We start from the raw sequence: 25,181 nt of genomic DNA, 5'->3' as shown, positions 1-25,181 counted from the left end.
TACTTTTGATGCTCAATTTCCCACATGCATGCATGTAAAGTCACTCGACAGGCAAGCTTACTGGAAGTATTTTGACAACATTGGATGGGCGGTTAATAATTTCATATTGTGTTCGTTGCAAAGTCGCTGGGTGGGCGCTTATAGGGGCATGGGCGGTTATTGGAACGAATACGGTACTTAAGGCTTGGGGAAAGGGTTATAGTTTGTGTAAGGTCAGAAAAAAACATTAAAACAAAACAAAATTTGTAAAAGAATAAAAAAATTTGTGTATGGGTAGGAAATTTTTTTTTTTAAATTCTTAAAGTTTTGAGTTTTATTTCAATTGGTGGTGTAGGACTGCGGAAGGTGAGTGAATTCGTGATGAGGTTTTATTGTTTCAAGTTCAACGATCCGATAGTAGGATACGGGACGTAGGCGAATTTGTAGAAGTCTCCATGTCTGAAATTCCCCGGTACAAACATCGAAAATGTCGCATTTCTCAGTCCCAGTGATGAATACTATATTTGCATCACTGTTTAGCCAGCAGCCATTCATACATGAATATGCATATCTCTGACCCCTGTAAGGTCAAGCACGTGGCGTTAATTCCAACCACTCCGATCCACCGATTGTGAGTCTTTTGTGACCATGTGGTCGGTTTCATGAATATTTAATGAGCAGCTTGATAAGTTGATACTGACGTCATTAGCACTCATTACGCATGCGTGATATCAATCTGAGGTGACCAGGACTCAGAGTTATCATTTTGGTCAACTGAACTGCGTTCTTTTGGTTGACATAAATCGAACACAATTTTCAATAACAGGTAATAGTAGGATTTCAATTTTTTTAAATGAAGTTACTTGTAGTTTTGAGGAATGGCAAAGTTCTTTTTGGAAACTTAGATGTTTGTTTCAACTGATAGGATCGCAAGGTGAGTGAATTCGTGAAGAGATTTCCTTGTTTGAGTGATAGTAGGATACGGGACGTAGGCTAAAATAGTACTTTGACCTGCCCTGATGTCTGAATTATACAAGTTCTTTCAGTATCTGCTTACCAGACAGCAATACTGCGCACTGTGGAACCAGACATAACCAAAGGGTTGGGGATCACATTTTTTAATGATCACTAAATGTTTCGGAATTGAGGTCGGCTAAAAAATAGACCATTTCGGGGACTGTAATTGGTGTAGACTATGTCACATTTTGAACAGTGAGCGATAAGTGACCAATTTCACTTTCAGCACAAGTATTGGGCCTTGCTCAGTGTGTGATTCATGAAGACATGATGATGATGGGCGCACAGCGTCATCATCCCTATATCTTCGTGTCAAAAATTGCTGTGATAGTACGATGAATCCTCTCATTTTTCAACAGCTATGCATGGTGATTTTGTTCAAGATAGGCCGAGCGACTCAAGCTAAGCATACCATTTTACACACGATATGAGATTCCACAGAGCCTGCCACACAGTTTATATATTCTATGTTTTTACAATTTGCGCATATCCCATATGATTTCTATTACAAGAAAATTTGATTTGTTGTCAGGTAAATCCCAGGTTTTATTTTTAATATATTAATTCTAGTAACTGGGAATTAAATACCGTACACTAATTAGCGGGGACTGGTATTTTGCTGTGGATATATTTTACTGCATTTTAATTTAAGTACGTAAGGCCCTTTGCACTTGATTATTAGTTTCCTGTTTAAGATTTTGAAAAAGGGACGAGGTGGCTTTTAATTATTAATTATTAATTATCTTTTATTTTCTTTATTTGGTTTGAACTATTACAAGCAACTATCGACTCGTTTTGACAAGGGCGGGCATTTAATTATTTCACAACAATATTTGATTTTATAAATAAGTGAAGGTGGAGTTGTACTCTTTGTTCATTCATCATTATTGTTGATATTATTAAAGTCAGAAAATGTCAAGTAGAAGTAGTTGAAAGTTATTTTAAAGGAGAAAATTGGAAATAAAAATAAAATAACTAATTATTTTGAGATTTTCAATTTTGGACGCGGGGGGTAAACAGGAAACTAATAATCAAGTGCGAAGGGCCTAACGATTTTGATCTTCAAAATAAAAATTGTGATATATTCAATTGTTTGAGAATTCCAATTCTATAAAAAGGAACACATGTATTAGAAAATTAAATCACAAGTCATACAATACAGACTATGCCATTTACCCCTCTAAATCGAACCCTGTATCCGCGCGCGTCAATAAGGCCAAGGAAAGTCGATTTTGAGTTACCAAATCACACCGCCCTCACTTCATTTTCTGACCCTCACTTGAATTCATTATTGTGATTTTCCATTATTCCAATACCGATAAAAACTGGTTATATAAATTTGCAAAAAAAAATTATGAATATCCCTTTATTTTTTGTGGAAAAATCAAAATAAAAACATACATTTTGCTGTCAACCTTGCAGACTCTTTTTAATACATACTTTTGAATCTCATTTGGGCTAAACATCCATCTTCAAGTAAGTGAGCGGCAAATTACAACATATTTTACATGCGTGTTGGTCATATAATGAAAGGAAGAAAAATAATGAATATTTTAATAATGAAAAGTTACCTCACTTGTTTTCAGAAATTATGGATTTATGTGACGGGAAACTCAAAATTGACTGTTCGTGTTAGCGGCCTAAAAAGTAATAGAATATCGATTTCAATCGAATTGAATCCATCGCTCCATTTTGAGTTTGTAGTTCACCACTGAGCGATCCAGCGATCAATTGCTAGCCAATCAGATCTCCTTTTCTTTCGTTCGGTGAAATACCACTCGCCCGTCGCTCACCAACGCCGGAGTATTAAGTTTATTTATAAGGCCAAATAAAAAAATAAACATGTTTCACATCCCCTCCCGCTTCCTTTTTAGAGGTTTCCTCAAATATATTTTTATTTTTTTAAATTCAGTTATAACTTTTCAAAAAATATGTCAAGGAAGTTGTGATGCTTTCTATAGCCTTGTTAAGATACAAGAAATATTTTAGGAAGGTTTTGTGATCAGGGGTGTAACTCTCAGAACAACAAATAAAAAAGGGCCTCCTCCTTTTTCCAGGCATTATTGTATATGCTAAAACAGCTCCAAGTATGGGTATTTACACCAATGCGATAAAAAATAGAAAATAAAAAGCTCCCTCTTCCTCCTTTTTTTCGAAAACCCGGACGTGAAACATGTTTTATTTTTTACTTGGCCTAATATAATAGTAGTCTTGCCAGCAAGACTTCAGACTTCAAACATAATGACATCTACGGACCTATGTCTATGGTAACTTACAGTTACTGGAACTAATACTTCGGCAGGGAGTATTTGGAGGTATAGCATCCAAGATCCAAGAATAATAATAGGGTGTCGACACTGTGACTGTGACTGTGTCATGTTCATCATGACTGTGCTGGGGGCGTTCCAAATTCATTTTGTGATTAGTCTTTTTTGTCAGAAATCGCTTACCTGAATCTCTGGCAGCTCTGGATCCACTTCAGACTCACTCACTTTTCTTCTTTTTGAGGTACTTGTGCTTGCTTCATCATCATCTTCTGCTAATTGTCGTTTTTTCCTTCGTAAAGACCGACGAAGTGATTGAAATTGCCGCTCTATGCGGGCCGCCATTTTGAATGAGTGTTTACAGTGTTGCCAGCTTGTTTTATACACATACATTTCCCTAATTTTAACTTTTGAAACCCACTGTCATGATATTATTTTATTCTGTGGCTGCAAATACCGGTAGTAGTCACAATCTTTATTGCCTTTTTAAATGCTCAATGTTATTTTCGTCGTCTTGCTTATTTTAGTTCAGGTTATAGATCATTTGGGGTAAAATGATCATTTAGTGTAAAAATTATATCATCTTGTTGTTGTCCCATTTATATTTAACAGCAATTTGATCTAGGCCTATTAAAAATACCTTTTTTCTTCTTCTTTTTTTTTTTTTTTTATATCAAAGGATTACTAAAAGCTACTAAAGTGACCTAGGGGCCTACGTCAATGTCATTTTTGAGCTAATTGTCATGATGGTAACCTTCTTAATTATTGCAATTATTTAATAATGATAATATCGTATCTAATTGGCATAAATTTGAGTTTAAGTTTGTAACATGTTAAACCTCCCCCTTTACGAAAAAAGAGAAGAAAACTGGACAACGTCTCTCCTAGATTTTATTTATCTGCTGTGATTTATATTAAAACAACATCGATCGGATAAAATGGATAGAAAGTTAGGACAGTGGGTCATTGCTCTTTTCTGAAAAGAGCCGTTGAGTTCTTTGACAATCTTGGCTGCCTTCAAAGCTTGTGGTTGAAGCCGGGGGTTGAAGCCTCTGGTGATTTCCTCTGCGAGTCTCAGAAGGTGGTCCGTGGTAGAGTGATGTTTTCTGAAACCAGCTTGGACTTCGTTTAGGACGTCGTGTTGATTGCAAAGATCTGTAAGTCTGGCAGTGATGATCTTTTCCAATAGTTTTCCTATACACGAGGGTCGAGGCTGATAGGCCTGTAGTTGGAGGGGTTGCTGTGATCTTTCCCTGGTTTGGGCAGCATTGTGACCTTTGCTCGTTTCCAGGTGGTTGGGATGTAGCCAAGTTGCAAGCTTGCCGTGAAGATGTTCGCTAGCAGCTGGATGAGTTTGGGGATGTCATTCTTATTATTTGGATCTCGTCATCCCCAGGAGACTTGTTCTTGGTAGAGGTCAGATGTCTGCTGACTTCTGCTGATGTAATGGGCTTGTCTATAAGTCTTCAACTGGTTGGGGGTTTTCTTCTTGGCTCAGCAGGGGCTGAAACTTGGTCGATGTCATCTGCGACCTTCTTGTGTTGCTTGTTGAAGGCAGGGTGATTGGGTTAAGGTTCTTTCTGCACTCCTTGTAAGGTATTCTTGAGCAGGTTGGCTTTTTCGCTGGTGGTCCTTGCCGTACTTAGTTTCTGTTTTCAGGGTTGGAATGTTGCTACCCGAGTTTCTTCCGCTGAGGCGGTTGAAAGTTTGCCAGAATCTCTTAGGAGAGGTGTCTACAGTGGCGTACCGTGGCCGCCCCAACCCCGGGGGGCTGAAGAAGAAACAATTTTGCCGCCCCTTCCTTAAGGGCTGGGGTATGAACGTTTGGACAGTTTTTATTTTGGGGCATTAGAGCACATCAGACATATCGAATTGCATTATGAATACGAAGAATGTCCTTCTGATATCAATAATTTTGATTTTTGAAATTGCAATTTAATACACATTTTATGGCAAATCATTAAAAATTGATATTTTTGATATTTAACAGTACTTGAAGTAAATTTTATAAATCTGATGATTTATACTTAAAGTGTATGTAGGTGGGATGAAAAGCCGACGATCAATTGAAAATTTTGACCTTTCGTATTGAAGATATGGATTTTTTTCCCAAAACACCAAAAAAAATTAGGTCTTTTTGGGAAAAAAATCCATATCTTCAATATGAAAGGTCAAAATTTTCAATTGACTGTCGGCTTTTCCTCGCTGCTACATACACTTTAAGAATATATCATTCGATTTATATAATTTACTTCGAGGACTGTTATATATCAAAAATTTGAAAAATATCAAATTTTTATAATTTGTCATAAAAGTTGTATTATATTGTGATTTTCAAAAAATGAAAATTATTTGATATCAGAAAGACATGCTTCGTANTNAGAATGTAATTCGATAGGTCTGNGGTGCTCTCATGTCCCACAAAAAATACTGTCGAAACGCAATAAACGCTCATCTTAGATCCCTTAACAGCCCGAAAAGGTTGACCCAATTTTTTCACGGTCGTTTGAAAAAGTGAAGAGCAAAAAAAAAAAAAAGGATTTTAGCTGCTACCGCCCAAAAAAAAACCTTTTTTCAAAATTTTTTATGCTTTTTAAATTTTTTGCGCCCTTATTTCTTTGCTAATTCCTTTTGCCGCCCCTTCGTTTTTTGCTGCCCCTGTTTTTGCTGCCCTTCGTTTTTGCTGCCCCTACTTTGACCCTGGGGCCTGGCGCCCACAAAGCCCCCCCAAAAAAAAATACGCGCATGGTCTAGTACGCTCTCGTGGAAAATAATTGAGTTAGCTTGAAATTCCCCTGGACAAGGAACTTACTGCTAATTTGTCTCGTTGTAACCCGTACGAATCTCGGGGAGCTGATCCTGGTTGCGATGGTTATTTGTGGAATGTCTAGGGTGTGCGCTCTTGAAGCAGCAAAGTCCCTGATTTGTTGTTTAATGGTTTATGGAATGATGTGGGGCCGAAGTGGTCAGCGACACCCTGTAAAGTGTGCTGAGGCTTGTGGATCAACGTCTAGGCGTTGTGCCTGTGTGTAGCGCACTATAAATCACTGCGCTTTTTTTTTTTCGTTTTTTTTTCATTCATTTTGTTGCAGGCTGACTCCCTGCTGCGGCTCTTTTCTTCGTCGATTTCATGGCGAATCTTTCTGGCATGAAATGCTTGGCGAATCTTTCTGGCATGAAATGCTTTCTGGCATGAAATGCTTTGAGGGGGGCACTTGGTGGCGATGAAGAATCTAGAGCTTTGTGTATGGCATCAGATATTTTAGTGGCGATGTCCTCGAGGTCGTCGGCACTGTTTAAATTGACGTTGTCGGCATCTGGAAGAAGATCATCCAGTTCAGTTTTGTAGGAGTCCCAGTTTGTTTTAGCGGTGTTGTGACGTGGCATTGTGGGTCTTGATTCGTCTTCTTTGGCTTTGGCATTTAACTCGACTTCTATGGGAACGTGGTCGCTCCCCAGGTCTTCCCCGATGCTGAATGTTGCTGTGGCGGCTACGGTATCTGTGGTGATGAGAGTGCCAGGTCTAAGATGCTGGACATGCTGCATGGAAGTGGGTGGGTTGGTCATCGTTGATGACGCACATGTTGAGCTGAGTAATTTTGTCCAGGAGGTGATTTCCCTGCTTGGTTGTGACTGTGTCGCCGAATGCTTGGTGTCTGGCGTTGAAGTCACCCATGATTATATGTACTTGCTGTTGGTTGCCTGGATTTGTTGCAGAGTCTGGGCGGAGCATAAAGTTTTTGGTTTGCAGTACATCGTTGCTATAGTCAATTTGGAATTGTTTTCGAGATCTACTTGGATTGCTAGGTGTTCGTTAGGCATTGAGTTTTGAAAAAGTTGCTCACTTATGATGTTGTTTTAACGTGGATAGCGACACCACCCCTGGTCAGGGTGTTCTGTGCTGCTGGTGGACGATCAGCCCTGAAGATTTTGTAGCCTGGGATCTTGATCTGTTGACTTGGTTTCAGGAAGGTTTCGTTGAGAGTGATGACGTCAGTATCCTTGGTCTTGATGTAGTTGATGAGTTCAAATTGGTTCTCTTTAAGGCTCCGAATATTGATATGCATAAGGTGTAGACTATTCATTTTGAGGCGGTGCAGTGTCCGATGGTATTTTGATTTGCAGAATTCCTTGGTGTGAATTCAGCTTTCTCGATTTTGCTCTTGATAATCGGCAGTATCTTCTCTGCTGATGTTGGCACCTGCAGGGACTGGCTGGCCAGGTGGCACATGCGGGCCATGATGTCCATGGTGACGTTGATTTGGTTGGATGAAAGAAGCATCATGATCACTTCGGTATTGAGGGGCGCAAGATTTGGGTTTGTTCCTTGCTGCCTGTGCGTAGGAGCGGGCACTCTTTTCGGCTTCAGCTGCTTTCCTGTAGGCGGGTCATGATTTTGTTGATGCCGGGTGTGCTCCTTTGCAGTTTGCGCAGGTAGTGTCCTCTCTTTCTTTGATGCACTATTTGACGGGGTGGTGGTCCCCACATCTGACGCATATGGCTAATTCCATGCAGTCCTTGGCTTGGTGTCCGAAACCTTGGCAGTTGTAGCATTGTGTGGCTCTAACTGGAGAATGAGATTCCTCTACCCGGAAGTGAAAGTAATCAAACAGAAATATGCCTTCCTCAATAAGCTTTGTGGCTACCTGCTCATCCTTGAGGCTGAATTTGATAAGCTTTGTTGGTTGACTCGTTTTGGCGCTAATGATGCGTGTCACCTTGAAGAAGTCAATGTTTTGTTTCTTCCATTCTTGTTCTATGTCTTCAATGGTGCCCATCTAGTGCTACGTTTTTGATCACCACGAACTTGTTTGGTTTCACTCGGTATTGGGCGGGGAGGTGTACGTCTATGGCATCACCCAGCACACCTGAAGGCCAGTCATACTTGAGCAGGGCACTGGCCGATTGGTAGTCTTCAGGCGCTAGGCTGGATGATTATGTCTCCATTACGTAGGCGCTTGATACTTGTTATCTTGATGTTCGGCTTGTGAAATTTAATTTCTTGCATATGCCTATCGCTCCTATGGGCTTGATTTTACTGGTATTGGGGACTTGTTCTCCTCATTTATCTTGGTTGGGGATGCTATGCTAGTTGGTTTGGCACTCTTGACTGCAGGAGGGTCCCGTAAAGGTTTAGGTTGCCCTGGTGTTTTTGGCGACAGGTAGGGGTTGGTTGACATCAGGGCCGTCTTTCTTCTTTTTGACAGTCTTGCCTTTTTGTTTGACTAACTTGAAGTCTGTAGTGTCGACGTTCTCTTGGTCTGTGTCACTGGCTAGCGCTCGCTTTTGCCTGACTGTTGCAGCTTTTTGCTTATTTAGGTATTTCTTGATACTGTCGTTTCCTGCATCAACTGACTTTCCTTGTAGGTCATTTTTCTTACAGAAAAGCAGGAAATCCTGGAGCTCTTTCTCAGAAGCCATAACTGGGCCACGAAGGAGGCAGGCTGGGCACTGAAGGAGAAAGACTGGTTGGAACTGGCTATTTAGCACGAATAAAGCGCGAGAAAAACCCACTGAGTGTGATCAGAAGCAAGGTGGCTCTGAAAAGAGCCGTTTGGATTTTGGCGGAGCAAGGTGGCTCTAAAAAGAGCCGTTTGGATTTTGGCGGGAAAAGCAATTTCCGGGGCAAGGACAAAAAATACCGGAATTAAAAGAGCTGGAACAAACGAGAGATAGAGAGAAACCCGGATCAGTATAGACAACCTTTCATAGGCGTCCCCACTCGGGCCAGACAGTTTCCTGCCCTACACGTGGGAATATCGCAAAAGATTGCATATGGGTAAGACAGTGAGAAGACACGTCCGCGTTCGGTGAGGCTTGTCCTTCCTCCAATTGCTGCTGGCAACGCGGGTATTCTCGTTTTTATATGCTGGCACAGGGATCTTGAGCTAGATAACTTTCAACCAATCAGAGGGTCGCTCGGTTCAACTAATTTTTTGATTGGACGATATCTTTATGGCTGCCGCTGGTCAGATCCATCAAAGTTTTAGTTTTTCTCCGTATATTTGGCGCGTTGTTTGCGAACCAATCAAAAAATTAAATACGCAAATAATTATTTTATTGGTTGAAAGATTTATTCTTTTGACCAATCCACGTCAATCTTTGTATTCTTTAACGTTTCAGGATCCTTTTTTGAGATCCTGAAACAAATTCGGGGTATGGTATAAAACAAACTTTGTCACCGATCGATTACGTTTGCATCATCATTGCAGTGTTTTGATAAAGGTGTGAAAATGTCTGGTCGTGGTAAAGGAAAAGCAAAGAGCAAGGCTAGGAGCCGATCTAGCAGAGCTGGGTTGCAATTCCCAGTGGGTCGTGTTCACCGTTTCTTGCGGAAAGGTAACTACTCAGAGCGGGTGGGTGCCGGTGCCCCTGTTTATCTGGCTGCCGTGATGGAATATTTAACGGCAGAAATTCTGGAATTGGCAGGCAACGCAGCTCGAGACAACAAGAAGTCCAGGATCAACCCACGTCATTTGCAGCTAGCCGTTCGCAACGACGAAGAACTGAACAGGCTGCTAGGTGGAGTGACCATTGCCCAAGGAGGTGTACTACCCAACATTCAGGCTGTACTCCTTCCAAAACGTACCAAGTCCAAGTAAACCCTCTTAGTTGGATTAAACCAAACGGCTCTTTTCAGAGCCACCACATACAAAAAAGAGAAATGATTCTTATGTCAGACATGTAAAGAAGGTGAAAAGATATTGAAAATGTTGAATCTCTTTTTTCTAAATACATGACGTACTCATTTTCAAAATTCTATTTTGTTCGTTGAGATTAACCATGTTTAATGGTGGCAATCATGGAACATGAACATTATTGATCGAGTTTATTATTTTCAAACATTTTTTTGTCTGCATTACTTCATTCCATTTTGTTCTTTTCAGTTCACTAAAAGTTAATTGATCATATAAATAAAACAACATGATAGGCCTACTCCCTAACTATAAACGTATACTACAATAAAAGGAATAAATTTACAATAATTATAATGATCTTATGAAAATTAGAGTAGACCTTTTGGAAGTTTCAAAATTAATATTGTAGGCCTATTGTGTGTATTTTTAAACCAAAATATTAGAACATTTTATTTGAAAATGCGCGTCAAATATAATTCACCTCTCTCTCTCTGAAAACATGGCCTACATGTTTGCTATATTTTGTTATTTTGTATCCTCTGATTTAAATTTGAACATCGGATCATCGAATGAACATGATGAATAGGTTTTAGGACAGTGGGTCATTGCTCTTTTAGATGAATTGGTGGCTCTGAAAAGAGCCGTTGGGTTTTTTTTTATGGCTGATAAAAGATCTACTTCTTTGCCGAAGTTCTCTTTGCTGCCTTCTTCTTAGGTGAAGATTTCCTCTTTGGCTTTGTCTTCCTCGCTTTCTTGGACGCAGCCTTCTTCTTTGGTGCTGCTCTCTTCTTTGGCTTAGCCGATTTCTTGGTAGCTTTCTTCTTCGGCTTCTTGGCCTTCTTCTTTGCGGCTCTCTTTGCCGCCTTGGCTGCTCGTTTTGCCTTCTTTGCTGCAGTTTTCTTCGCTCTTGATGCCGCTCTCTTGGCCTTTCTCTTTGGACAGCTGCCTTTTTGCGTTGTGCTGCCTTGGCTCTCTTGGCTTTAGCTTGTGCAGCATCCGGACTCCTTTTACCCAGACGGAATGAACCGCTCGCTCCTTTTCCCTTGACCTGCACTAGCGTACCCTTGGCTACACCGTTGCGAATGGCGGCCTTGATGAAGGAATTCAATTTGGCTACATCGCATTTGTAATTGGCAGCGATGTATTTCTTGATTGCTGGAAGAGAAGAACCACCTCTTTCCTTCAAGCCAGCGATTGCAGCTTGCACCATGGCAGCACATGTTGGGTATGAGCTAACTGCTTTTCTTGCCCTTTTCCTGGGCGACTTCTTTGGAGATTTTCTCGGCGAACCCATTTTGCTCTCAATATCCGTATGACTCGGTGCCAGAAACTAAAGAGCAACTTGTTTTATATTTCATACGGGATCGTAAATAGGATCCTAGCAAGTATCAAGAGGTGATTGGTTGATTATTTACCGCCGATTGACCAATGACAAAATTACTGCATTCTCATTGGTGGGAAGTTGTGAAATGCAACATGATAATGGTTACAAGGATGGCTGTGCTTTTTGTGGCATTGAACAAAAAAACACACACATTATTTTAATGTATTTATTTATTTATTTATTTATTTATTTATTTATTTATTTACAATAATAAAGTATGTCATTAACAAAGAGAAGAGTTCTCAATACTTTTAACAAGTAGGCCTATATAGAGCTAAATGATAGGCCTACAATTTAGTGGTTTAGTGCACTACTTCATTTATATTGGGCTACTCTGAGGCAAATGCTCAAAAGATACACTATTTATTTATTTTTCTATTAGTTATTTACATGGTATTTGAACAAAATTACTGACACACTACCTTCTTGTTAACCTATGCGTTGCTCTTTTTTTTTTTTTTAAAAGTATGACTAGGGCTAATGTGAACTTCAAACAAATTACCGGTAACAAATTATGAAAAAAAATCTCCATCTACACGTGTAAAAAAAAATGAATTTTTAAATCACATTAACACATAGACGTTTAAGTCAAGACTTAATATTTAATTTATAATCTAAAATTGTGACAACACAAATCATTCTCTCTTTTAGGACTTCTTGGTGGCTCTGAAAAGAGCCGTTTGGGTTTAAAGATGCCTGTCACATTTTACCTGGAAGTGGTGTATTTAGTGACGGCTTTGGTACCCTCGCTAACCGCGTGCTTGGCCAGTTCTCCAGGCAGGAGAAGGCGGACAGCAGTCTGCACTTCACGGCTGCTGATGGTGCGACGTCTGTTGTACTGTGCAAGACGAGATGCTTCACCAGCAATGCGTTCAAAGATATCGTTCACAAAGCTGTTCATGATGCTCATGGCACGGCTGGAAATACCAGTGTCAGGATGAACTTGCTTCAGTACCTTGTAGATGTAGATTCCGTAGCTTTCTCGTCTACGGCGGCGACGCCTGGCAGCACGCTTTCCCTTGCGACGTGGGCTGCCAGCTCTCTTGGCTCCTTTTCCACTTCTTGTCGGACTTTTGGGAGGCATTTTACTTGTCTCAAAAGGCACAAATTTCAATTTTCAACTGAAACATAAAATCAGCAATTGCCGGCAACGCGGGTATTCTCGTTTTTATATGCTGGCACAGGGATCTTGAGCTAGATAACTTTCAACCAATCAGAGGGTCGCTCGGTTCAACTAATTTTTGATTGGACGATATCTTTATGGCTGCCGCTGGTCAGATCCATCAAAGTTTTTAGTTTTTCTCCGTATATTTGGCGCGTTGTTTGCGAACCAATCAAAAAATTAAATACGCAAATAATTATTTTATTGGTTGAAAGATTTATTCTTTTGACCAATCCACGTCAATCTTTGTATTCTTTAACGTTTCAGGATCCTTTTTTGAGATCCTGAAACAAATTCGGGGTATGGTATAAAACAAACTTTGTCACCGATCGATTACGTTTGCATCATCATTGCAGTGTTTTGATAAAGGTGTGAAAATGTCTGGTCGTGGTAAAGGAAAAGCAAAGAGCAAGGCTCGGAGCCGATCTAGCAGAGCTGGGTTGCAATTCCCAGTGGGTCGTGTTCACCGTTTCTTGCGGAAAGGTAACTACTCAGAGCGGGTGGGTGCCGGTGCCCCTGTTTATCTGGCTGCCGTGATGGAATATTTAACGGCAGAAATTCTGGAATTGGCAGGCAACGCAGCTCGAGACAACAAGAAGTCCAGGATCAACCCACGTCATTTGCAGCTAGCCGTTCGCAACGACGAAGAACTGAACAGGCTGCTAGGTGGAGTGACCATTGCCCAAGGAGGTGTACTACCCAACATTCAGGCTGTACTCCTTCCAAAACGTACCAAGTCCAAGTAAACCTCTTAGTTGGATTAAACCAAACGGCTCTTTTCAGAGCCACCACATACAAAAAAGAGAAATGATTCTTATGTCAGACATGTAAAGAAGGTGAAAAGATATTGAAAATGTTGAATCTCTTTTTTTCTAAATACATGACGTACTCATTTTCAAAATTCTATTTTGTTCGTTGAGATTAACCATGTTTAATGGTGGCAATCATGGAACATGAACATTATTGATAGAGTTTATTATTTTCAAACATTATTTTGTCTGCATTACTTCATTCCATTTTGTTCTTTTCAGTTCACTAAAAGTTAATTGATCATATAAATAAAACAACATGATAGGCCTACTCCCTAACTATAAACGTATACTACAATAAAAGGAATAAATTTACAATAATTATAATGATCTTATGAAAATTAGAGTAGACCTTTTGGAAGTTTCAAAATTAATATTGTAGGCCTATCTAATTGTGTGTATTTTAAACCAAAATATTAGAAAATTTTATTTGAAAATGCGCGTCAAATATAATTCCCCTCTCTCTCTCTCTCTCTGAAAACATGGCCTACATGTTTGCTATATTTTGTTATTTTGTATCCTCTGATTTAAATTTGAATATCGGATCATCGAATGAACATGATGAATAGGTTTTAGGACAGTGGGTCATTGCTCTTTTAGATGAATTGGTGGCTCTGAAAAGAGCCGTTGGGTTTTTTTATGGCTGATAAAAGATCTACTTCTTTGCCGAAGTTCTCTTTGCTGCCTTCTTCTTAGGTGAAGATTTCCTCTTTGGCTTTGTCTTCCTCGCTTTCTTGGACGCAGCCTTCTTCTTTGGTGCTGCTCTCTTCTTTGGCTTAGCAGATTTCTTGGTAGCTTTCTTCTTCGGCTTCTTGGCCTTCTTCTTTGTGGCTCTCTTTGCCGCCTTGGCTGCTCGTTTTGCCTTCTTTGCTGCAGTTTTCTTCGCTCTTGATGCCGCTCTCTTGGCCTTTCTCTTTGGACAGCTGCCTTTTTGCGTTGTGCTGCCTTGGCTCTCTTGGCTTTAGCTTGTGCAGCATCCGGACTCCTTTTACCCAGACGGAATGAACCGCTCGCTCCTTTTCCCTTGACCTGCACTAGCGTACCCTTGGCTACACCGTTGCGAATGGCGGCCTTGATGAAGGAATTCAATTTGGCTACATCGCATTTGTAATTGGCAGCGATGTATTTCTTGATTGCTGGAAGAGAAGAACCACCTCTTTCCTTCAAGCCAGCGATTGCAGCTTGCACCATGGCAGCACATGTTGGGTGTGAGCTAACTGCTTTTCTTGCCCTTTTCCTGGGCGACTTCTTTGGAGATTTTCTCGGCGAACCCATTTTGCTCTCAATATCCGTATGACTCGGTGCCAGAAACTAAAGAGCAACTTGTTTTATATTTCATACGGGATCGTAAATAGGATCCTAGCAAGTATCAAGAGGTGATTGGTTGATTATTTACCGCCGATTGACCAATGACAAAATTACTGCATTCTCATTGGTGGGAAGTTGTGAAATGCAACATGATAATGGTTACAAGGATGGCTGTGCTTTTTGTGGCATTGAACAAAAAACACACACATTATTTTAATGTATTTATTTATTTATTTATTTATTTATTTATTTATTTATTTATTTATTTATTTATCTATTTATTTACAATAATAAAGTATGTCATTAACAAAGAGAAGAGTTCTCAATACTTTTAACAAGTAGGCCTATATAGAGCTAAATGATAGGCCTACAATTTAGTGGTTTAGTGCACTACTTCATTTATATTGGGCTACTCTGAGGCAAATGCTCAAAAGATACACTATTTATTTATTTTTCTATTAGTTATTTACATGGTATTTGAACAAAATTACTGACACACTACCTTCTTGTTAACCTATGCGTTGCTCTTTTTTTTAAAGTATGACTAGGGCTAATGTGAACTTCAAACAAATTACCGGTAACAAATTATGAAAAAAAATCTCCATCTACACGTGTAAAAAAAAAGAATTTTTAAATCACATTAACACATAGACGTTTAAGTCAAGACTTAATATTTAATTTATAATCTAAAATTGTGACAACACAAATCATTCTCTCTTTTAGGACTTCTTGGTGGCTCTGAAAAGAGCCGTTTGGGTTTAAAGGTGCCTGTCACATTTTACCTGGAAGTGGTGTATTTAGTGACGGCTTTGGTACCCTCGCTAACCGCGTGCTTGGCCAGTTCTCCAGGCAGGAGAAGGCGGACAGCAGTCTGCACTTCACGGCTGCTGATGGTGCGACGTCTGTTGTACTGTGCAAGGCGAGATGCTTCACCAGCAATGCGTTCAAAGATATCGTTCACAAAGCTGTTCATGATGCTCATGGCACGGCTGGAAATACCAGTGTCAGGATGAACTTGCTTCAGTACCTTGTAGATGTAGATTCCGTAGCTTTCTCGTCTACGGCGGCGACGCCTGGCAGCACGCTTTCCCTTGCGACGTGGGCTGCCAGCTCTCTTGGCTCCTTTTCCACTTCTTGTCGGACTTTTGGGAGGCATTTTACTTGTCTCAAAAGGCACAAATTTCAATTTTCAACTGAAACATAAAATCAGCAATTGCCGGCAACGCGGGTATTCTCGTTTTTATATGCTGGCACAGGGATCTTGAGCTAGATAACTTTCAACCAATCAGAGGGTCGCTCGGTTCAACTAATTTTTGATTGGACGATATCTTTATGGCTGCCGCTGGTCAGATCCATCAAAGTTTTAGTTTTTCTCCGTATATTTGGCGCGTTGTTTGCGAACCAATCAAAAATTAAATACGCAAATAATTATTTTATTGGTTGAAAGATTTATTCTTTTGACCAATCCACGTCAATCTTTTATTTTTAACGTTTCAGGATCCTTTTTGAGATCCTGAAACAAATTCGGGGTATGGTATAAAACAAACTTTGTCACCGATCGATTACGTTTGCATCATCATTGCAGTGTTTTGATAAAGGTGTGAAAATGTCTGGTCGTGGTAAAGGAAAAGCAAAGAGCAAGGCTAGGAGCCGATCTAGCAGAGCTGGGTTGCAATTCCCAGTGGGTCGTGTTCACCGTTTCTTGCGGAAAGGTAACTACTCAGAGCGGGTGGGTGCCGGTGCCCCTGTTTATCTGGCTGCCGTGATGGAATATTTAACGGCAGAAATTCTGGAATTGGCAGGCAACGCAGCTCGAGACAACAAGAAGTCCAGGATCAACCCACGTCATTTGCAGCTAGCCGTTCGCAACGACGAAGAACTGAACAGGCTGCTAGGTGGAGTGACCATTGCCCAAGGAGGTGTACTACCCAACATTCAGGCTGTACTCCTTCCAAAACGTACCAAGTCCAAGTAAACCCCACTTAGTTGGATTAAACCAAACGGCTCTTTTCAGAGCCACCACATACAAAAAAGAGAAATGATTCTTATGTCAGACATGTAAAGAAGGTGAAAAGATATTGAAAATGTTGAATCTCTTTTTTCTAAATACATGACGTACTCATTTTCAAAATTCTATTTTGTTCGTTGAGATTAACCATGTTTAATGGTGGCAATCATGGAACATGAACATTATTGATAGAGTTTATTATTTTCAAACATTATTTTGTCTGCATTACTTCATTCCATTTTGTTCTTTTCAGTTCACTAAAAGTTAATTGATCATATAAATAAAACAACATGATAGGCCTACTCCCTAACTATAAACGTATACTACAATAAAAGGAATAAATTTACAATAATTATAATGATCTTATGAAAATTAGAGTAGACCTTTTGGAAGTTTCAAAATTAATATTGTAGGCCTATCTAATTGTGTGTATTTTTAAACCAAAATATTAGAAAATTTTATTTGAAAATGCGCGTCAAATATAATTCTCTCTCTCTCTCTCTCTGAAAACATGGCCTACATGTTTGCTATATTTTGTTATTTTGTATCCTCTGATTTAAATTTGAATATCGGATCATCGAATGAACATGATGAATAGGTTTTAGGACAGTGGGTCATTGCTCTTTTAGATGAATTGGTGGCTCTGAAAAGAGCCGTTGGGTTTTTTTTATGGCTGATAAAAGATCTACTTCTTTGCCGAAGTTCTCTTTGCTGCCTTCTTCTTAGGTGAAGATTTCCTCTTTGGCTTTGTCTTCCTCGCTTTCTTGGACGCAGCCTTCTTCTTTGGTGCTGCTCTCTTCTTTGGCTTAGCAGATTTCTTGGTAGCTTTCTTCTTCGGCTTCTTGGCCTTCTTCTTTGTGGCTCTCTTTGCCGCCTTGGCTGCTCGTTTTGCCTTCTTTGCTGCAGTTTTCTTCGCTCTTGATGCCGCTCTCTTGGCCTTTCTCTTTTGGACAGCTGCCTTTTTGCGTTGTGTCCTTGGCTCTCTTGGCTTTAGCTTGTGCAGCATCCGGACTCCTTTTACCCAGACGGAATGAACCGCTCGCTCCTTTTCCCTTGACCTGCACTAGCGTACCCTTGGCTACACCGTTGCGAATGGCGGCCTTGATGAAGGAATTCAATTTGGCTACATCGCATTTGTAATTGGCAGCGATGTATTTCTTGATTGCTGGAAGAGAAGAACCACCTCTTTCCTTCAAGCCAGCGATTGCAGCTTGCACCATGGCAGCACATGTTGGGTGTGAGCTAACTGCTTTTCTTGCCCTTTTCCTGGGCGACTTCTTTGGAGATTTTCTCGGCGAACCCATTTTGCTCTCAATATCCGTATGACTCGGTGCCAGAAACTAAAGAGCAACTTGTTTTATATTTCATACGGGATCGTAAATAGGATCCTAGCAAGTATCAAGAGGTGATTGGTTGATTATTTACCGCCGATTGACCAATGACAAAATTACTGCATTCTCATTGGTGGGAAGTTGTGAAATGCAACATGATAATGGTTACAAGGATGGCTGTGCTTTTTGTGGCATTGAACAAAAAACACACACATTATTTTAATGTATTTATTTATTTATTTATTTATTTATTTATTTATTTATTTATTTATTTATTTATTTATTTATTTATTTATTTATCTATTTATTTACAATAAAGTATGTCATTAACAAAGAGAAGAGTTCTCAATACTTTTAACAAGTAGGCCTATATAGAGCTAAATGATAGGCCTACAATTTAGTGGTTTAGTGCACTACTTCATTTATATTGGGCTACTCTGAGGCAAATGCTCAAAAGATACACTATTTATTTATTTTCTATTAGTTAGGCCAAGTAAAAAATAAAACATGTTTCACGTCCGGGTTTTTGAAAAAAAGGAGGAAGAGGGGGCTTTTTATTTTTTATTTTTATCGCAAAATCGGTGTAAATACCCATAATTAGAGCTATTTTAGCGTATACAATAATGCCTGGAAAGAGGAGGAGGCCTCTTTTTATTCTTGTTCTGAGAGATAGGCCCCTCTAACTATCACAAAACCTTATAAAAGTGTTTCTTGTATATTAGCAAGGCTATAGAAAGCATCCCAACTTCTGGACATATTTTTTGAAAAGTTATAACTGAATTTCAAAAATAAAAAGATATATTTGAGGAAACCTCAAAAAGGAAGCGGGAGGGATTGAAACATATTTATTTTTTATTTAGTTATTTACATGGTATTTGAACAAAATTACTGACACACTACCTTCTTGTTAACCTATGCGTTGCTCTTTTTTTTTAAAGTATGACTAGGGCTAATGTGAACTTCAAACAAATTACCGGTAACAAATTATGAAAAAAAATCTCCATCTACACGTGTAAAAAAAAAAGAATTTTTAAATCACATTAACACATAGACGTTTAAGTCAAGACTTAATATTTAATTTATAATCTAAAATTGTGACAACACAAATCATTCTCTCTTTTAGGACTTCTTGGTGGCTCTGAAAAGAGCCGTTTGGGTTTAAAGGTGCCTGTCACATTTTACCTGGAAGTGGTGTATTTAGTGACGGCTTTGGTACCCTCGCTAACCGCGTGCTTGGCCAGTTCTCCAGGCAGGAGAAGGCGGACAGCAGTCTGCACTTCACGGCTGCTGATGGTGCGACGTCTGTTGTACTGTGCAAGGCGAGATGCTTCACCAGCAATGCGTTCAAAGATATCGTTCACAAAGCTGTTCATGATGCTCATGGCACGGCTGGAAATACCAGTGTCAGGATGAACTTGCTTCAGTACCTTGTAGATGTAGATTCCGTAGCTTTCTCGTCTACGGCGGCGACGCCTGGCAGCACGCTTTCCCTTGCGACGTGGGCTGCCAGCTCTCTTGGCTCCTTTTCCACTTCTTGTCGGACTTTTGGGAGGCATTTTACTTGTCTCAAAAGGCACAAATTTCAATTTTCAACTGAAACATAAAATCAGCAATTGCCGGCAACGCGGGTATTCTCGTTTTTATATGCTGGCACAGGGATCTTGAGCTAGATAACTTTCAACCAATCAGAGGGTCGCTCGGTTCAACTAATTTTTGATTGGACGATATCTTTATGGCTGCCGCTGGTCAGATCCATCAAAGTTTTTAGTTTTTCTCCGTATATTTGGCGCGTTGTTTGCGAACCAATCAAAAATTAAATACGCAAATAATTATTTTATTGGTTGAAAGATTTATTCTTTTGACCAATCCACGTCAATCTTTGTATTCTTTAACGTTTCAGGATCCTTTTTTGAGATCCTGAAACAAATTCGAGGTATGGTATAAAACAAACTTTGTCACCGATCGATTACGTTTGCATCATCATTGCAGTGTTTTGATAAAGGTGTGAAAATGTCTGGTCGTGGTAAAGGAAAAGCAAAGAGCAAGGCTAGGAGCCGATCTAGCAGAGCTGGGTTGCAATTCCCAGTGGGTCGTGTTCACCGTTTCTTGCGGAAAGGTAACTACTCAGAGCGGGTGGGTGCCGGTGCCCCTGTTTATCTGGCTGCCGTGATGGAATATTTAACGGCAGAAATTCTGGAATTGGCAGGCAACGCAGCTCGAGACAACAAGAAGTCCAGGATCAACCCACGTCATTTGCAGCTAGCCGTTCGCAACGACGAAGAACTGAACAGGCTGCTAGGTGGAGTGACCATTGCCCAAGGAGGTGTACTACCCAACATTCAGGCTGTACTCCTTCCAAAACGTACCAAGTCCAAGTAAACCCTCTTAGTTGGATTAAACCAAACGGCTCTTTTCAGAGCCACCACATACAAAAAAGAGAAATGATTCTTATGTCAGACATGTAAAGAAGGTGAAAAGATATTGAAAATGTTGAATCTCTTTTTTCTAAATACATGACGTACTCATTTTCAAAATTCTATTTTGTTCGTTGAGATTAACCATGTTTAATGGTGGCAATCATGGAACATGAACATTATTGATAGAGTTTATTATTTTCAAACATTATTTTGTCTGCATTACTTCATTCCATTTTGTTCTTTTCAGTTCACTAAAAGTTAATTGATCATATAAATAAAACAACATGATAGGCCTACTCCCTAACTATAAACGTATACTACAATAAAAGGAATAAATTTACAATAATTATAATGATCTTATGAAAATTAGAGTAGACCTTTTGGAAGTTTCAAAATTAATATTGTAGGCCTATCTAATTGTGTGTATTTTTAAACCAAAATATTAGAAAATTTTATTTGAAAATGCGCGTCAAATATAATTCACCTCTCTCTCTCTCTCTCTGAAAACATGGCCTACATGTTTGCTATATTTTGTTATTTTGTATCCACTGATTTAAATTTGAATATCGGATCATCGAATGAACATGATGAATAGGTTTTAGGACAGTGGGTCATTGCTCTTTTAGATGAATTGGTGGCTCTGAAAAGAGCCGTTGGTTTTTTTTTATGGCTGATAAAAGATCTACTTCTTTGCCGAAGTTCTCTTTGCTGCCTTCTTCTTAGGTGAAGATTTCCTCTTTGGCTTTGTCTTCCTCGCTTTCTTGGACGCAGCCTTCTTCTTTGGTGCTGCTCTCTTCTTTGGCTTAGCAGATTTCTTGGTAGCTTTCTTCTTCGGCTTCTTGGCCTTCTTCTTTGTGGCTCTCTTTGCCGCCTTGGCTGCTCGTTTTGCCTTCTTTGCTGCAGTTTTCTTCGCTCTTGATGCCGCTCTCTTGGCCTTTCTCTTTTGGACAGCTGCCTTTTTGCGTTGTGCTGCCTTGGCTCTCTTGGCTTTAGCTTGTGCAGCATCCGGACTCCTTTTACCCAGACGGAATGAACCGCTCGCTCCTTTTCCCTTGACCTGCACTAGCGTACCCTTGGCTACACCGTTGCGAATGGCGGCCTTGATGAAGGAATTCAATTTGGCTACATCGCATTTGTAATTGGCAGCGATGTATTTCTTGATTGCTGGAAGAGAAGAACCACCTCTTTCCTTCAAGCCAGCGATTGCAGCTTGCACCATGGCAGCACATGTTGGGTGTGAGCTAACTGCTTTTCTTGCCCTTTTCCTGGGCGACTTCTTTGGAGATTTTCTCGGCGAACCCATTTTGCTCTCAATATCCGTATGACTCGGTGCCAGAAACTAAAGAGCAACTTGTTTTATATTTCATACGGGATCGTAAATAGGATCCTAGCAAGTATCAAGAGGTGATTGGTTGATTATTTACCGCCGATTGACCAATGACAAAATTACTGCATTCTCATTGGTGGGAAGTTGTGAAATGCAACATGATAATGGTTACAAGGATGGCTGTGCTTTTTGTGGCATTGAACAAAAAAAAACACACACATTATTTTAATATTTATTTATTTATTTATTTATTTATTTATTTATTTATTTATTTATTTATTTATTTATTTATTTATTTATTTATTTATTTATTTATTTATCTATTTATTTACAATAATAAAGTATGTCATTAACAAAGAGAAGAGTTCTCAATACTTTTAACAAGTAGGCCTATATAGAGCTAAATGATAGGCCTACAATTTAGTGGTTTAGTGCACTACTTCATTTATATTGGGCTACTCTGAGGCAAATGCTCAAAAGATACACTATTTATTTATTTTTCTATTAGTTATTTACATGGTATTTGAACAAAATTACTGACACACTACCTTCTTGTTAACCTATGCGTTGCTCTTTTTTTTTAAAAAAGTATGACTAGGGCTAATGTGAACTTCAAACAAATTACCGGTAACAAATAAAGAAAAAAAATCTCCATCTACACGTGTAAAAAAAATGAATTTTTAAATCACATTAACACATAGACGTTTAAGTCAAGACTTAATATTTAATTTATAATCTAAAATTGTGACAACACAAATCATTCTCTCTTTTAGGACTTCTTGGTGGCTCTGAAAAGAGCCGTTTGGGTTTAAAGATGCCTGTCACATTTTACCTGGAAGTGGTGTATTTAGTGACGGCTTTGGTACCCTCGCTAACCGCGTGCTTGGCCAGTTCTCCAGGCAGGAGAAGGCGGACAGCAGTCTGCACTTCACGGCTGCTGATGGTGCGACGTCTGTTGTACTGTGCAAGGCGAGATGCTTCACCAGCAATGCGTTCAAAGATATCGTTCACAAAGCTGTTCATGATGCTCATGGCACGGCTGGAAATACCAGTGTCAGGATGAACTTGCTTCAGTACCTTGTAGATGTAGATTCCGTAGCTTTCTCGTCTACGGCGGCGACGCCTGGCAGCACGCTTTCCCTTGCGACGTGGGCTGCCAGCTCTCTTGGCTCCTTTTCCACTTCTTGTCGGACTTTTGGGAGGCATTTTACTTGTCTGAAAAGGCACAAATTTCAATTTTCAACTGAAACATAAAATCAGCAATTGCCGGCAACGCGGGTATTCTCGTTTTTATATGCTGGCACAGGGATCTTGAGCTAGATAACTTTCAACCAATCAGAGGGTCGCTCGGTTCAACTAATTTTTGATTGGACGATATCTTTATGGCTGCCGCTGGTCAGATCCATCAAAGTTTTAGTTTTTCTCCGTATATTTGGCGCGTTGTTTGCGAACCAATCAAAAATTAAATACGCAAATAATTATTTTATTGGTTGAAAGATTTATTCTTTTGACCAATCCACGTCAATCTTTGTATTCTTTAACGTTTCAGGATCCTTTTTTGAGATCCTGAAACAAATTCGAGGTATGGTATAAAACAAACTTTGTCACCGATCGATTACGTTTGCATCATCATTGCAGTGTTTTGATAAAGGTGTGAAAATGTCTGGTCGTGGTAAAGGAAAAGCAAAGAGCAAGGCTAGGAGCCGATCTAGCAGAGCTGGGTTGCAATTCCCAGTGGGTCGTGTTCACCGTTTCTTGCGGAAAGGTAACTACTCAGAGCGGGTGGGTGCCGGTGCCCTGGTTATCTGGCTGCCGTGATGGAATATTTAACGGCAGAAATTCTGGAATTGGCAGGCAACGCAGCTCGAGACAACAAGAAGTCCAGGATCAACCCACGTCATTTGCAGCTAGCCGTTCGCAACGACGAAGAACTGAACAGGCTGCTAGGTGGAGTGACCATTGCCCAAGGAGGTGTACTACCCAACATTCAGGCTGTACTCCTTCCAAAACGTACCAAGTCCAAGTAAACCCTCTTAGTTGGATTAAACCAAACGGCTCTTTTCAGAGCCACCACATACAAAAAAGAGAAATGATTCTTATGTCAGACATGTAAAGAAGGTGAAAAGATATTGAAAATGTTGAATCTCTTTTTTCTAAATACATGACGTACTCATTTTCAAAATTCTATTTTGTTCGTTGAGATTAACCATGTTTAATGGTGGCAATCATGGAACATGAACATTATTGATAGAGTTTATTATTTTCAAACATTATTTTGTCTGCATTACTTCATTCCATTTTGTTCTTTTCAGTTCACTAAAAGTTAATTGATCATATAAATAAAACAACATGATAGGCCTACTCCCTAACTATAAACGTATACTACAATAAAAGGAATAAATTTACAATAATTATAATGATCTTATGAAAATTAGAGTAGACCTTTTGGAAGTTTCAAAATTAATATTGTAGGCCTATCTAATTGTGTGTATTTTTAAACCAAAATATTAGAAAATTTTATTTGAAAATGCGCGTCAAATATAATTCACCTCTCTCTCTCTCTCTCTGAAAACATGGCCTACATGTTTGCTATATTTTGTTATTTTGTATCCTCTGATTTAAATTTGAATATCGGATCATCGAATGAACATGATGAATAGGTTTTAGGACAGTGGGTCATTGCTCTTTTAGATGAATTGGTGGCTCTGAAAAGAGCCGTTGGTTTTTTTTATGGCTGATAAAAGATCTACTTCTTTGCCGAAGTTCTCTTTGCTGCCTTCTTCTTAGGTGAAGATTTCCTCTTTGGCTTTGTCTTCCTCGCTTTCTTGGACGCAGCCTTCTTCTTTGGTGCTGCTCTCTTCTTTGGCTTAGCAGATTTCTTGGTAGCTTTCTTCTTCGGCTTCTTGGCCTTCTTCTTTGTGGCTCTCTTTGCCGCCTTGGCTGCTCGTTTTGCCTTCTTTGCTGCAGTTTTCTTCGCTCTTGATGCCGCTCTCTTGGCCTTTCTCTTTTGGACAGCTGCCTTTTTGCGTTGTGCTGCCTTGGCTCTCTTGGCTTTAGCTTGTGCAGCATCCGGACTCCTTTTACCCAGACGGAATGAACCGCTCGCTCCTTTTCCCTTGACCTGCACTAGCGTACCCTTGGCTACACCGTTGCGAATGGCGGCCTTGATGAAGGAATTCAATTTGGCTACATCGCATTTGTAATTGGCAGCGATGTATTTCTTGATTGCTGGAAGAGAAGAACCACCTCTTTCCTTCAAGCCAGCGATTGCAGCTTGCACCATGGCAGCACATGTTGGGTGTGAGCTAACTGCTTTTCTTGCCCTTTTCCTGGGCGACTTCTTTGGAGATTTTCTCGGCGAACCCATTTTGCTCTCAATATCCGTATGACTCGGTGCCAGAAACTAAAGAGCAACTTGTTTTATATTTCATACGGGATCGTAAATAGGATCCTAGCAAGTATCAAGAGGTGATTGGTTGATTATTTACCGCCGATTGACCAATGACAAAATTACTGCATTCTCATTGGTGGGAAGTT

General features: G+C 39.8%; 10 protein-coding genes across 11 annotated transcripts in view; 4 read left to right on the top strand and 6 right to left on the bottom strand.

The window, feature by feature from the left end:
• Positions 1-3,609, bottom strand: part of LOC140148976 (rhotekin-like) — a 152,811-nt gene extending 149,202 nt beyond the window's left edge. For both annotated transcript variants that reach the window (XM_072171091.1, XM_072171096.1), the window contains exon 1: positions 3,447-3,609. In XM_072171091.1, the coding sequence (XP_072027192.1) occupies positions 3,447-3,605 (159 nt within the window). In that variant the 5' untranslated portion in view covers positions 3,606-3,609. The remainder of the gene's footprint in view (positions 1-3,446) is intronic.
• Positions 3,610-9,493: 5,884 nt separating this feature from the next.
• Positions 9,494-9,862, top strand: LOC140147441 (late histone H2A.1-like). Its single transcript, XM_072169218.1, has one exon. It carries the CDS (start codon positions 9,494-9,496, stop codon positions 9,860-9,862), a length of 369 nt encoding a protein of 122 aa, XP_072025319.1.
• Positions 9,863-11,988: 2,126 nt separating this feature from the next.
• On the bottom strand, positions 11,989-12,366 carry LOC140147440 (histone H2B.1, sperm-like). Its single transcript, XM_072169217.1, has one exon. It carries the CDS (start codon positions 12,364-12,366, stop codon positions 11,989-11,991), a length of 378 nt encoding a protein of 125 aa, XP_072025318.1.
• A 455-nt stretch (positions 12,367-12,821) lies between these two features.
• LOC140147439 (late histone H2A.1-like) lies at positions 12,822-13,190 on the top strand. The gene has a single exon (XM_072169216.1). The coding sequence runs from the start codon at positions 12,822-12,824 to the stop codon at positions 13,188-13,190; it is 369 nt and encodes a 122-aa protein (XP_072025317.1).
• A 2,149-nt stretch (positions 13,191-15,339) lies between these two features.
• On the bottom strand, positions 15,340-15,792 carry LOC140147438 (histone H2B.1, sperm-like). The gene has a single exon (XM_072169215.1). It carries the CDS (start codon positions 15,715-15,717, stop codon positions 15,340-15,342), a length of 378 nt encoding a protein of 125 aa, XP_072025316.1. The 5' UTR covers positions 15,718-15,792.
• Positions 15,793-16,167: 375 nt separating this feature from the next.
• LOC140147437 (late histone H2A.1-like) lies at positions 16,168-16,536 on the top strand. The gene has a single exon (XM_072169213.1). The coding sequence runs from the start codon at positions 16,168-16,170 to the stop codon at positions 16,534-16,536; it is 369 nt and encodes a 122-aa protein (XP_072025314.1).
• A 2,542-nt stretch (positions 16,537-19,078) lies between these two features.
• On the bottom strand, positions 19,079-19,531 carry LOC140147436 (histone H2B.1, sperm-like). The gene has a single exon (XM_072169212.1). It carries the CDS (start codon positions 19,454-19,456, stop codon positions 19,079-19,081), a length of 378 nt encoding a protein of 125 aa, XP_072025313.1. The 5' UTR covers positions 19,457-19,531.
• A 379-nt stretch (positions 19,532-19,910) lies between these two features.
• On the top strand, positions 19,911-20,279 carry LOC140147435 (late histone H2A.1-like). The gene has a single exon (XM_072169211.1). It carries the CDS (start codon positions 19,911-19,913, stop codon positions 20,277-20,279), a length of 369 nt encoding a protein of 122 aa, XP_072025312.1.
• Positions 20,280-22,472: 2,193 nt separating this feature from the next.
• On the bottom strand, positions 22,473-22,850 carry LOC140147433 (histone H2B.1, sperm-like). Its single transcript, XM_072169210.1, has one exon. It carries the CDS (start codon positions 22,848-22,850, stop codon positions 22,473-22,475), a length of 378 nt encoding a protein of 125 aa, XP_072025311.1.
• A 1,540-nt stretch (positions 22,851-24,390) lies between these two features.
• Positions 24,391-25,091, bottom strand: LOC140147432 (uncharacterized). Its single transcript, XM_072169209.1, has one exon. It carries the CDS (start codon positions 25,009-25,011, stop codon positions 24,391-24,393), a length of 621 nt encoding a protein of 206 aa, XP_072025310.1. The 5' UTR covers positions 25,012-25,091.
• Positions 25,092-25,181: the final 90 nt, after the last annotated feature.

Source organism: Amphiura filiformis, chromosome 3 (assembly GCF_039555335.1).
Source record: "Amphiura filiformis chromosome 3, Afil_fr2py, whole genome shotgun sequence".
Lineage (NCBI taxonomy): Eukaryota > Metazoa > Echinodermata > Ophiuroidea > Amphilepidida > Amphiuridae > Amphiura > Amphiura filiformis.
Note: the sequence above shows the minus strand (reverse complement) of the source record. Positions and strands in the feature narration are given on the sequence as shown.